The sequence below is a fragment of the Schistocerca cancellata genome, chromosome 3 (genome assembly GCF_023864275.1).
Source record: "Schistocerca cancellata isolate TAMUIC-IGC-003103 chromosome 3, iqSchCanc2.1, whole genome shotgun sequence".
NCBI lineage: Eukaryota > Metazoa > Arthropoda > Insecta > Orthoptera > Acrididae > Schistocerca > Schistocerca cancellata.
The window spans coordinates 395,721,461-395,735,305 of NC_064628.1; the positions used below are offsets into that span (position 1 = coordinate 395,721,461).

General features: G+C 45.4%; 1 protein-coding gene across 1 annotated transcript in view; it reads left to right on the top strand.

Moving 5' to 3' along the window:
* The first annotated feature begins 959 nt into the window (after nucleotides 1-959).
* Nucleotides 960-13,845, top strand: part of LOC126175126 (purine nucleoside phosphorylase-like) — a 123,641-nt gene continuing 110,755 nt past the window's right edge. The window contains exon 1 of the mRNA XM_049921679.1: nucleotides 960-1,269. Within this exon, the coding sequence (XP_049777636.1) occupies nucleotides 1,244-1,269 (26 nt within the window). The 5' untranslated portion in view covers nucleotides 960-1,243. The remainder of the gene's footprint in view (nucleotides 1,270-13,845) is intronic.

Here is a 13,845-nt window from a genome sequence, read left to right on the forward strand (position 1 = left end):
CAAGTATCCAGCTTTAAAGAAAGGGAGAAATGAATTTGAAGCGGAATGTAAGATATGTGGAGCTGGAACGTACGTCTTAGTGAGTGGCCAATAAAGGTAAGAAATAACTCGACAGATTAACTGTCATGGTTTTATTTCATAGTTTCATAGTCATTCAGTTTATTTGTATTCGGAAGGTTAAAGTGCAGTTTACATGTCGTCAGCTGCTGCTTGAATTGCAGATGTTGGTAACGATGCGTCGAATGAAGGGAGGTGAATGGTCTTACGTTTTTCGCTTTGTAAACAATTCCGTGTTGTTGACATAACAAGACAATTGACTCCACACTGTCACCACAATCAATGTTTTTAATTTTTTTGTATTGCTCAGTTAACCATCACCTGACCATCAGTAACAATTAACTACTAGTTTTACCGGTAATTCCCGGCAGTCACGTGACTTGTTGCCGGCCGGAGTGGCATAGCGGTTCCAGGCGCTACAGTCTGGAATCGCGCGAGCGCTACGGTCGCAGGTTCGAATCCTGCCTCGGGCATGGATGTTTGTGATGTCCTTAGGTTAGTTAGGTTTAAGTAGTTCTAAGTTCTAGGGGACTGATGACCTCAGCAGTTAAGTCCCATAGTGCTCAGAGCCATTTGAATCATTTTTTGAACGTGACGTGTCCAAAGCTGACGGGTGGTATCCCCATCTGCAGTTGACCCGTTTGATGTGTCCCCTTTTTTTCTTCCATTGTCCTCCTTTTTGAAGCTGTTTTAAACAATTTGATCTGGTCACCCTACATAGTCGTCACATGGGAATTGGCTATCGGCGACTCTGCGACGCCGCTCACTGGGACAGGAGACGCGCGCGTAGCTGAGATTCCCTCCCCTCCCCCGCCTTCCCCTAGCGCGCGCAGTCAGCTGTTCTCTCCCCACCTTCCCTGCCTTACAAGGTTACCGGCTCGAGTTGTCGAGTAAGAAGCAGCGGCCGTAGCCAATGGCGGCTTGAGTTAGGCTATGGACAGAGGTTCGCGGAAGTAGACAAGGAAAGTTTCTGCGTGTGACAAGCAGCAGCGCAGTTTGCCAGCCAGACGCGACACACGCGCGTGTAGCAGCAGAAGTAGCGGCGGCAGCACGCGGCCGTATTTTTAGCGGTTGCACCGACTTGTCTCAGGGTAGGGAAGAGGACAGCGGACTCTCTCTCTCTCTCTCTCTCTCTCTCTCTCGTCACTCCACTTTGGTCCGGTCAGCAGCTGACAGCGAGGCAGCCATGGTGGATGCCGGAGACAGCCAACCGTAAGCATCTTCCGCCACTACAGTTGCTCCGCTGCGCTTTGCTCGCCAAATATCACGCTTCGTGCTGAAACTGCTGAAAACAGCAGCCTGACTAACCAAAAGAAACATTGTAACCTCTCACTGATATGAATGTTTGCTAATCTCGATGCTTTCCGAAGGCTTAACTCCTGCAGGTCGCTGCCTTATACTCTCATGTTCAGAAACAAAAAGAACACCTTGAATGACTAGGACGTTCATGTTTACAGGACATGTACAGGGGACAGGCAAAATAATGTGAACACCTGCACTTACTTGGGAATGGTTTATTAATAAGGGGCTGGATCCCCATTTGCCCGTAATGTAGCTGCGATTCTTCTCGGAGCCGGCCAGTGTGGCCGAGCGGTTCTTGGCGCTGCAGTCTGGAACCACGCGACCGCTACGGTTGTAGGTTCGAATCCTGCCTCGGGTATGGATGTGTGTGATGTCCGTAGGTTAGTTAGGTTTAAGTAGTTCTAAGTTCTAGGGGACTGATGACCTCAGATGTTAAGTCCCATAGTGCTCAGAGCCATTTGAACCATTCTTCTCGGAATACTGGCATATAATGATTGTATAGTCTCCAGTGGAATGTTATGCCACTCTTCGATCAGAACCTCTTCTAACTCCTGTAGCGACGAGTGAGGCGGAAATCTGCTGCGGAGTCTGTGCTCCAATACCGCACACAAGGGGTCCATAATGTTCGGAGACAGTGTTGGCCAGAGAAGACGCTGCAGTTCACTTGCACGCTCCTCATACCACGATTGCACTGTCATGGCTGTGTGAATGGGTGCATTGTCGTCCTGAAATATGGCATCACTGTTGGGGAACAATATTTGAATCATGGGGTGCACCTGTTCACCTAAAATGTTCCCATAATCATTGGCTGTAACACGGCCTTTGAGAGTAATGATGGGACTACCAGAATACCATGATATGGCCGCCCACACCATCACACTTCCACCTCTATGCTTAACCGTTGGAATCAAGCAAACAGGATTGTAGGCTTCTTTTGGCGTTCTCCAGACGTAAACCCGACCCGATGTTGGAAATAACGAAAACGTTGACTCGTCGGACCACATGACGTGTTTCCAGTGATCAGCCGTCCAGCACTTATGCTCCTGACACCATGTTTTACGCTTCTTTGCATTGGTTGTCGTCACTAATGTTTTCGGTATAGCAGCTTGTCCGTGAAAATTCGTATTACGGTGTTCTCGGCAGACGGTGCCTTTAGATACAGGGTCTCGAAGATGGCAATTGAGCTCTGCAGTCACTTTCGCCGCCGTAGCTTTGTGTTGTTTTGCCACAATTCGTGTTAACATACGACGATCTCAGTCATTTAGTTTTGATTTACGCCCACTACTACGTTTACACGATGATATCTTTCCATATTTTGTGTAGGGTGTCACGACTGTTGAAATAGTTACTCTTGAAATATTCAATAAGTTGGCTGTCTTGGTTTCTCATGTTCCAACTAATAGGGACCCCACAATCTGCCCTCTTTGGGACTCCGATAGGTCTTTCATTGCACATCGACCTCTGCCTCTGAATGCAAATAGGAAGTGTGCACTACTCGCAAACAGCCTGCACTGATGCCTACTCCGTACAGAATGCGCAAAGTCCAGCACGATACGTGCCTTACCTGCGTTATTGACCGTGAAAGAGAACCATCCTATTTCTACCAGTTTTCACTTTATTTTGCCTATTCCCTGTGTACTAGTATGTTCTGCAGAAATAAAAAGTTGTTAAGGCTTTCGTCACCACTTGTTGACAAACTGTTGACTACTGTCTCGGGTTCTTCGGCGGCGTTTGTCTGATGATTTTTCTGACGTTTCGCCAGCACGACTAGCTGGCACTGTCAAAGCATACCCTCCATTGCTGGTGGTGGACTGGAGCCGAGCTTGTGGCGGCAGACTATATGAACCTGGCGCGCCAACGTCCAAGGGGTTCTCCGCGCTCATCTCCGGTGCAGTTGTCTTGCTACCTGCGACAGTCGTTCGCTGCAGCACGGGAAGCCAGAATTCGTTTACTTTGAGGCTTTCTTCTTTCTTGTTGAAGCTACTCTCGTGTTTGCTTATTTCTGTAGCTTCTCTGAACAAGTTAATGCGATAATTCTTTTCTACAGCCAGAACTTCCGTGTCTGCGAATTGTACTACGTGGTCTGTCTTACAAACCCGGTGCTCTGCCACGGGCGATTTCTCCACCTGCAATGTCGCTATGTTCTGTGATCCTGATGTTGACTGATCGTCCAGTCTTTCAAAAATAAACTTTTCCGCATGTGCATCAAATGTGATATATTCCCGACATATCAAGTGGATCGCTCTCCTCCTTTGCCGATCTGGGACACTCTTTGACCTTCTTTGTCGGTTCGTAAATAGTCTTTACGCCGTGTCTGCTCAACATACGGCCGATTCTGTCCGTCTCTCTGGGAGCGTATGGCCGAAAGGCCGTACACCTACATTTCTTTTTCTGATGTGTCACTTCGTCGAGTGTTTCGCCCTGTTATCCTTCTAATATAAGTTGTGGAGAAATGATTAGCATTTGAACCATGTTGACCGGCGGGTTCAAGGTCAACATTAATTCGGCTATAAACAGAAGGTAATGGATCGGTGTGATTTGAGCACAAGAGCAGAATGCCTCGCAGACGTATGCGCGAACCGTAATGTCAAATCAGAGAGTTTGAAAGAAGGTGCGTTATTGCTATGAGAGAATGTGGCGCATCCATCCGGGAAACTCTGCTCATGTTGGACGAAGTGTTTCGCGCACTGCAACGGTTGTGTGCAGAATGGTTCACGGACGGCCGTGGAACACGACGAGATGCGTCAGGTCGCACCACACAGACGTTCTCACGAGAAGATCGGCACCTCATCCCAACGGCATTGCGGGACAGATCAGCGTCTTCCTCGTTTCTGGCGCAACAGTGGAACAGTGTAACACATCGTACACAGTCAGGGGTGACAGTCCGTCGCCGTTTATTACTGAGTGGGTAACGTGCGCGTCGTCCAGTTATCTGCCTACCTTTGACAAATGTACAGAAACATGCTGGACGGCAATGGTGAACGGAAATACGTCATTGGGGACAGGAATGACATCAGATAGTGTTTTCGTAGGAATCCAGGTCCTCTTTGTTTGAAAATGTTGGCCGAATTTTAGTTCGCCGTAGACAGAGGGAGCGGCATTACAGTGACTGCATTTGCACAAGACATACAGCGCCAGCTCAAGGTTTTATGGTGTGGGATGCCATAGGGTACAACCAAAAATCACAGTTGGTGCGTGTCCAGAGCACTCTGGCCATTGTGAGCTATGTGAATGACACCCTGCGACCTGTAGCCATACCCTTTCTGCACGGCACCCCAGACGCCATTTTTCAGCAAGACAATGCACGGCTACGTGCTGGTGCACGAACACGTGCCGTCTTGGTGTCACAGGATGTCAGCCTTTTGCCTCGGCCTGCCAGATCATCAGACTTGTCGCCAATCGAAAATGTGTGGGATATGGGGAAACGACGGGTGCAATGGTGCGAACTTAGGAAGCAGGTGAATGCACATGGACGGCTATACTACAGGACGCCATTCGCGCCTTATACGAGTCGATGCCATCACGCATGGAACAAGTTATCAGGGCCCATGGAGGACCATGTGCCTACTAGGCAACAGGACACATGCTGAACCGAGGCAACTGAAATGCTAATCATGTCTACACAACGTACTAATTAATGCTTATGTCCTGTGGATATGAACGTCCTATCTTTAGTCTGTCAAGGTGTTCTGGTTTTCTGAACATGAGTGTATTTTATTTCAACAACATTAATACTTGTCACTGAATGATAAAACCCTTGTGCCTTCGCTGTAGTTTACATTTATATGTACGTGGGTAACCCCAAAAGCAAGATCACCTATTTTTTATAAGTACATAGAGCTGTTTATTTCTACAATGGTTTACATCAGTTTACAGCTTGAACATTTAGCTATTTTTCGACATAATCACCATTTCTGTCGATGCATTTTTGTAGACGCTGTGGCAGTTTTTGTACGCTCATGTCATACCAGTTCGCCGCCATGCTGTTGAGAAACTTATGAGCCTCTTCTTTCACCTCGTCGTCGGAGCTGAATCGCTTTCCGGCCAAATATTCTTTTAACCTAGGGGACAGGTTTTAGTCACTGGGCGCCAAGTCAGGACTATAGGGTGGGTGGGTGATTATGTTCCACTGAAACTGCTGCAGGAGAGCAACAGTTTGCCGAGTGATGTGTGGGCGAGCGTTGTCATGGAGAATGTGTACGCCCTTGCTCAACATTCCTATTCTCCGTTTCTGAATTACCCGTTTGAGTTTTTTCAGAGTCTCACAGTACCTGTCAGCGTTAATTGTCGTCCCAGTGGGCAAAAAGCCGACCAACAGTACCCCTTTCCGATCCCAAAAACGGTTGTCATGACTTTACCGGCAGACTGTGTTTCCTTGAATTTCCGCGGCTTTGGCGAAGAGGGATACCGCCGCTGGCATGATTGTTGCTTGGTCTCAGGTGTAAAGTGGTATGCCCAGGTTTCGTCACCCGTGACAACTGAGTCCAAAAAGTTGTCCTGTTCGGCTGCAAGGCGGTGAAGAAATGTACGGGAAGCATCAACTCGTTGCCGCATGTGGTCCTCAGTCAGCATGCGTTGCACCCATCTTGCGCACACATTCCGGTAGTTCAATGTTTCCGTTAAAATTCTGTGAGCGGTGCTTCGGGAAACCTCAGGAGTCAACGTGCAGAGATTATCCAGGGCGATCCGCCGATCTTCACGCATGCTTTTCTCAACCTTCAACACTGTCTCCTCAAAAATTACGGTCTTCCGCTCCTTTGTTCGTCGTGAATTTCGATCCCAACAGCTGCAAACTCTCTACACCACTTACGAACATTTCTGACATCCATGCACGACTCACCATATACTTCCGTCAATTGGCGATAGATTTCAATCGGCGAAGTGCCCTTTGCATTAAAAAACTGAATAACTGCGCGCAATTCGCACTTGGCGGTTGCATCCAACGGGAGCTACATTCTCAATGGCTGCCTAGCCAAGACTGAGCACCTCAGCGCGGCGTGCGCATGTTTACACACAGCGCGTGAAGCAATCTTTATAACAGTGTGACCAACTACCACACCAACAGAGTTCTGTACGTATAAAAAAGTAGGAGACCTTACCTTGGGATTACCCTCGTAGAATGAATCTGTACTCTACATCGAAGTGCGTCCTGTTTTGAAAGTCCCTGACACATTAAAACGAGGCGCTGGATCGCGATTCAAACCTGAGCGTCGATGGGAAATCAGCAGGAACGTTTGCGGTTAATACGGAGACAGCGCGACGCAGTCTGAGATAAAATCGCGCTCACTTACCCATAATCTCACCCATGATCACCCACACAATCGCACTAGCTTTGTTCATGAAAGACAGAGCTAAAACTGTTAGATGTTCTAAAACTTTTAATAAAATTTCAGCAAACAAGAGAAAAATTAAAATAGATCAAAAAATGGCTCTTAGCACTATGGGACTTAACATCTTAGGTCATCAGTTCCCTAGAACTTAGAACTACTTAAACCTAACTAACCTAAGGACATCACACACATCCATGCCCGAGGCAGGATTCGAACCTGCGACCGTAGCAGTCCCGCGGCTCCCGACTGCAGCGCCTAGAACCGCACGGCCACCGCGGCCGGCTTAAAATAGATCCCCAGGATTATGTGGCTGGTTGATCACGTACAAAAAGTACTAGTGAGGCAGCACACATTAAAAACGTCGCCCTAAAATTTTAGGTAGCAAGTTGAACAAGTCACAGAATCTCTAAAGTCGTACCACATTCGTTTGATCGTCACTTGAAATAGAAGGCGAATCAGTCGGCAAATGAGCTGCCACTCTTTGATCTGAAAATGAAACACAGTCTAGTAAAATGTGACGCACTGTAATCAGCACGCCACAGGCACCACACATTCTACATCTACATTTGCACCAATACTCAGCAATTCACAATTAAGTGCTTGGCGGAGGGTGCATCGAATCACTTTCAAGCTCTTTCTCTACCGATTCACTCTCGAACACCGCACAGGAAAAACGGACACATCAGGCTTTCTGTGAGAGCTCTGATTTTATTACGAGGGTCGTTCGAAAAGTTCTCGGATCGGAAGAGAAAAAAAGTACTTACATCACTGAAACTTTTTTTATTTTTCAATGTAGTCTCCTTGTAGATTAGTGCACTTGGTGGAACGATGTTCCAGTGCCTTGATTCTATTCCGAAATAGAGACATGCAAAATATTTGTCAACTCCGGCTATCAATTCTTCGTTTCAAGTGAATCTTCGTCAACCTAGAAAAATTTTCAGTTTTTGGAAGAGGTGGGATCCTGACGGAGCCATATCAGGTGAATAAGGCGGGTGTGGCAACAGTTCATACCTTAGTTCGTGTAATTTTGCCATGACGACGGCACGTGTGCTGGCGGGCGTCAAGAGTCACGGCACCCATTTTGCAGATAATTTTTTTTTCAGCTCTAATTCTTCACTTAAAGTGTGCTTTACCCTTTCAGATGACATCTGGTAAGCGTGAGCAATTTTACGCACTTTCAATCGGCGATCCTCCATGACCATTTTGTGCACTTTAGCAATGATTTCTGGAATAGTGACACATCTTGCTCGAAAACTGCGCAGATCATGATCTAAGCTCTCCCGACCAAATTTAAATTCATTTGTCCACTTGACAACAGTTGAATATGAAGGAGCAGAGTCCCCCAGTGTATTCTCGGAATCAGCATGAACGTCCTCTGCTTTCGTACCTTTCTTTACGAAGTACTTAATCACTGCTCGAATCTCGATTTTTTCCATCTTCGCAAATCACTACGCGGGAACAACAACAGCGTCGCCGCCACAACTCTATTCCAAGAGCACTGACGTGGCACGTGTTTACAGGCAACAGTCCAATGAAGATCACGTGAACAATGCTTTGTGCTAGCGCCGACCTCTCGCGGTGATTCCGAGAACTTTTCAAACCACACTCGTATGATGATCATTTGTCCTTCTCTAGGTGGGCGTCAACAAAACATTATCGCATTCGGAGGAGAAAGGTTGTGATTGAAATTTCACGAGAACATCCTGCCACAACGAAAAACGCCATTGTCTTAATGGTTGCCACACCAATTCACGTATCATGTCAGTGACACTTTCTCCCCTATTTCGCAATAGTACTGCCCTTCTTTGAACTTTTTCGACGTCCTCCGTCAGTCCCATCTCATGCAGAACCTACACCGCACAGCAATACTCGAGAAGATGACGGACAAGCGTGGTGCAAGCAGTCTCTTTAACAGACCTGTTACACTTTCTAAGTGTTCTGCCAATAAATCGCAGTCTTTGGTCTGCTTTCACCACGACATTATCTATGTGATCGTTCCAGTTCAAGATATCTGTAATTGTAATCCCTTAGTACTCAGTTGAATTTACGTCCAGTATATTTGTGTGGTTTATCGTCTAACCGAAACTTAGCGGACTTATTTTAGTACAAATGTGGATGATTCCGCGCTTTCCATTGTTTAGAGTCAATTGCCACTTTTCGGACCAGACAGATTGCTGGTCTAAATCATTTTGCTGGTTTTGACCATGTGATGACTTTACAAGACGGTAAATGACATCATCATCTGCAAAGAATCTAAGAGGGCTGCTCAGATTGTCTACTACGTCATTTATGTAGATCAGGAACAGCAGAAGCCCTGTAATACTTCCCTGGGGAACGTCAGATGTTGGTTCTGTTTTACTCGATAACTTTCCGTCAATTACTACGAACTGTGACCTTTCTGACAGGAAATCACGAATCCAGTCGTACAACTAAGGCGATATTCCATAAGCACGCAGTTTGGTTAGAAGACGCTTGTGAGAAATGGTGTCGAAATCCTTCTGGAAATCTAAAAATATGGAGTCAATTTGACATCTCCTGTCGATAGCACTCATTACTTCATGAGCATAAAGAGCCAGTTGTGTTTCGCAAGAACTATGTTTTCTGCATCCGTGCTGACTATATGTCAATAAATCGTTTTCTTCGAGGTACTTCATAATGTTCGAATACAGTATATGTTCCAAAACTCTAATGCAAATCGACGTTAGTGATATGGACCTGTAATTCAACGGATTACTCCTACTTCCCTTTTTGGGTATTGGTGTGACTTGAGAAATTTTCCAGACTTTAGGTACGGATTTTTCTGTGAGCGAGCGGTTGTATACAATTGCTAAATATGGAGCTATTGTATCAGCATACTCTAAGAGGAACCTGACTGATATACAATCTAAACCGGAAGCCTTGCTTTTAGTAAGTGATTTAAGCTGCTTTGCGTCACCGAGGATATCTATTTCTATGTTTCTCATCTTGGCAGTTGTTCTTGATTTGAATTCAGGAATATTTACTTCGTCTTCTTTGGTGAAGAAGTTTTGGAAAATCGTGTTTAATAACTCTGCTTTAGTGGCACTGTCATCTGTGAGTTCACCGTTGTTATCGTGCAGTGAAGGTATTGATTGCGTCTTGCCACTGGTGTGCTTTATGTATGAACAGAATCTCTTTGGGTTTTCGGCCAGATTTCGAGTCAGGATTTCGTTGTGGAAATTATTAAAAGCATCTCGCATTGAAGTACGCGCTATATTTCGAACTTATGCAAGACTTTCCCAGTCTTGGGGATTTTGCGTTCTTTTAAATTTGGCATGTTGGAAGAAACATCCTGGTTCAGGCTGATAGTAACATGAATGGGCGGATTCAGCACCTTAAAAACAGAGAAAGAGAGAGCGAGAGGACGTTATTCACTGTAGAATATCGTAGAACCAACTACGACGCGAACTACACACTCCGCCGGCCGGTGTGGCCGTGCGGTTCTAGGCGCTACAGTCTGGAACCCAGCGACCGCTACGGTCGCAGGTTCGAATCCTGCCTCGGGCATGGATGTCCTTAGGTTAGTTAGGTTTAATTAGTTCTAAATTTTAGGCGACTGATGACCTCAGAAGTTAAGTCGCCTCGTGCTCAGTGCCATTTGAACCATTTTTGAGTCGGTCGGAGTGGCCGTGCGGTTCTAGGCTCTACAGTCTGGAGCCGAGCGACCGCTACGGTCGCAGGTTCAAATCCTGCCTCGGGCATGGATGTGTGTGATGTCCTTAGGTTAGTTAGGTTTAATTAGTTCTAAGTTCTAGGCGACTGATGACCTCAGAAGTTAAGCCGCATAGTGCTCAGAGCCATTTGAACCAACCATTTTGAACCATTTTTTAACTACACACTCCAAACACTTCATTGGACCGCTGGTGCACTAGACGTTGCATCATTTGAACTGGGACAAAATAGTGACTCGTTGGAGCACATTACACGGCCCGAACCAGCTGCTTCCCAATTTCTATGCTGCTTGGTCACCTGAAGACGTGGAACTTCAGATGCGGGTGTGAGCAACGACTGACGCGAGGTACCCGACTACAAAGTCCACTGCATGCAGTTTTCTTATTAGCGATCTCTCCTAGACTGGTGAAGGTAGGCCTGCATACACTGACAGTAGTAGTTTCTGTCGGAATTGAAATCGAGAAGGAGTGGCACTCGACTCTGGTCGCTGTCGGTCTGTAACTGTTTAAGACCGCTGTTCCGAGACCGCGAGAGCTACTGCATTCCTTGTAGACTCGTTGGATAGTTCGCTTTTATACACCAACAAACCGGGCAGCCACACCCGTGACGTGGTAGCGGGCGCACCCCAACACGACAGCTCATTCCCGCCGTTCTGTCACGTCTCCACGCCGGGTACACATGACTTCATGCACACGTGACGTCATTATGATTCACATGCTGTACCGAAGAAGCGAACATGACGTTCAAAACAAGAACATTTGCCTTAAGAGCAGATAACTGGGCGTTACGCATTTTCTTTACTGCAGGGCATATTAACTACGAAGTTACGTTGTTTATAATTGTCTAAAAGTTCTGCGTTCTTGTGGACTGGGTTAGGATAAGGGAGAAATTAGAGTTTTTGCAGGAATTACTTCCGAAATTTGCTGAAAAAGTTGTACCAACTATTTTTCTTCATACGCCTTCATCAACCCCGAAAGTGAGACGACTTGCTTATTTACAAGCAAAAAAACAATCTGTGGCCAGCTGACATTGAATCCAGTAACGTACATATTCGACAGTGTTCATTAAGATGTCTCAACAACACTGTCTACAAACTTTGAAAAGTAGTTTCACGAGTTGGCCTGCAATTGGATAGGGTGGGTAGCCATTCTGGGAGGGGTGTTTGAAAAGTCCGTGCAAAGTCCGAGAGATGCCACCACTGGCGGGTATCGAGGTCATGTTTACTTAGTAGAATCTTTGGGAAGAACGCACACCAAGTTTCAGCCATATTGGTCAATTTCTTTGTGTTTGGCATTCGTGTGAATCACGGAAGTCGAGTGATTGTCAAAAAATGGTCGAAGAAGAATTTCGTATGGTGATTAAACATTACTTTATGAAAGGCAAAACGCCTCAGGAGACTAAAGAGAAGATTGATATAAACATTACGTTGACTCTGCACCTTCGATTAGAACAGTTTATATGTGGTTTCAAAATTTTCGGAGTGGCCATATGGCCACAAGTGATGCTGAAAGGTCAGGACGCCCTGTGGAGGTTACGACTCCAGAAATCATTGATAAAATCCATGATATGGTGGTGGATGACAGAAGAGTTAAGGTGCGTGAGATTGCTAGTGCTGTGGGAATCTCGAATGAACGGGTACATAATATTTTGTATAAATATTTGCACATGAGAAAGCTATCTGCAAGATGGGTTCCGCGATTTCTCACGTTTGACCAAAAACGGAATCGTGTGAAGTGTTGCAAGGATTGTTTGCAGCTGTTCAGGAAGAATCCACAGGACTTTAAGCATCGTTTCGTTACTGCGGATGAAACATGGATACATTACTATACTCCTGAGACCAAACAACAATCTAAACAACGAGTTAGCAAGGAAGAATCTGCACCAAAAAAGGCGAAGACCAGTCCTTCGGCCGGAAAGGTTATGGCGACTGTCTTTTGGGATTCACAAGGGATAATCCTCATCGACTATCTGGAAAAGGGTAAAACTATTACAAGTACATATTATTCATCGTTATTGGACCGTTTGAAAACCGAGCTGCAAGAAAAACGCCGGCGGACCGCAGAAAAGTCCTTTTACATCACGACAGTGCACCAGCACACACCTCAGCAGCTGTGGTCGCAAAATTAATGGAAACAGGATTCCAACTCGTTACACACCTCCCCTCCGCCCTATTCTCCAGACTTGGCACCCTTGGACTACTATTCGTTCCGCAATTTGAAGAAATGGCTGGCGGGACAAAGATTTTATTCAAACGAGGAGGTGATTTCAGCAACTAATAGCTCTTTTGCAGACTTGGACAATTCCTATTATTCGGAAGGGATCAACAAATTAGAACAGCGTTGGACGAAGTGTATAAGTCTAAAAGGAGACTATGCCGAAAAATAAGAAAGGTTTACCTCAAACACGTAAGTAGTTTTTATTTTTGCACGGACTTTTCAAACGCCCGTCGTAGCAGATTAATTGAAGCAGCAGCTGCTTTATTTTATGTCCTATGAATAACAGCACATTGAGAATCTCTCGAAAACGCCTTCGTATTGATAAGATTTGCTGTAATAAATTTACATAAATGGCGTATTGCTGGTTAAAGAAGAAGTTTCTCTTTGGAAAAGAAATGTCCTAATCAAATATTATATTAATTATTGATAATGAGAACTCGCACGTGAGAGTGAGTGAGTGTGTGTGAGAGAGAGAGAGGGGGGAGAGGGAGAGAGAGAGAGAGAGAGAGAGAGAGAGAGAGAGAGAGAGAGAGCTCTCAGTAGAACGAAAAACCAGTCCAAGTTGCAAATGACTACTTTCGGACCGAGACCACAACATAGTCGACAATGAACATTGCACGTTTTTGACAGCTTCGGAAATGCCATTTTCGATCATGCTATGATGATTTGAAAACGGGTCTCGGACCGAATCTAGTCATCGAATGAAGAAAAAGTAAAAATTTTCTACATAGACGGGTTTTTCGTTCTACTGATTAACTGAAGTTGCTGACCCAAGCTATTCCGGCATGCTGGAAGTTCATAGGGAGAGCACTTTTGTATGTGCATATTGCATGGGGGCTTAATTACTACTGTCTGCTATTTTTACTATCAGAAGATTCCAAGGGACGATCCGAAGCAGCGGTCGCCACGTGCATGGGGGCTTAATTAAATTTTTATTATGCAAATACTTTTAATTTTTAGTAGCTGACTGTCCGGTTACGCAGTCTCGTAACCGGTTGGCCCTGACTGGTATCAGTACGCAATCTGACTGCATAGAATAACAACAAAGAATGAAAGAAAACTTCCGTTAACACAATTAATTAATGAAGTCCCCAGCAACTATAAAACCTACGAAACAACAAAACACAAATGTAACTGTTCTGTGTGTGGACACATCTGGCACGGTTCTTCCTCAATAAGACCAGATATTTTAAACACCATTTATACTGAAGTAATTAAAAAAAACACAAATACAATCTAATACAAGAACA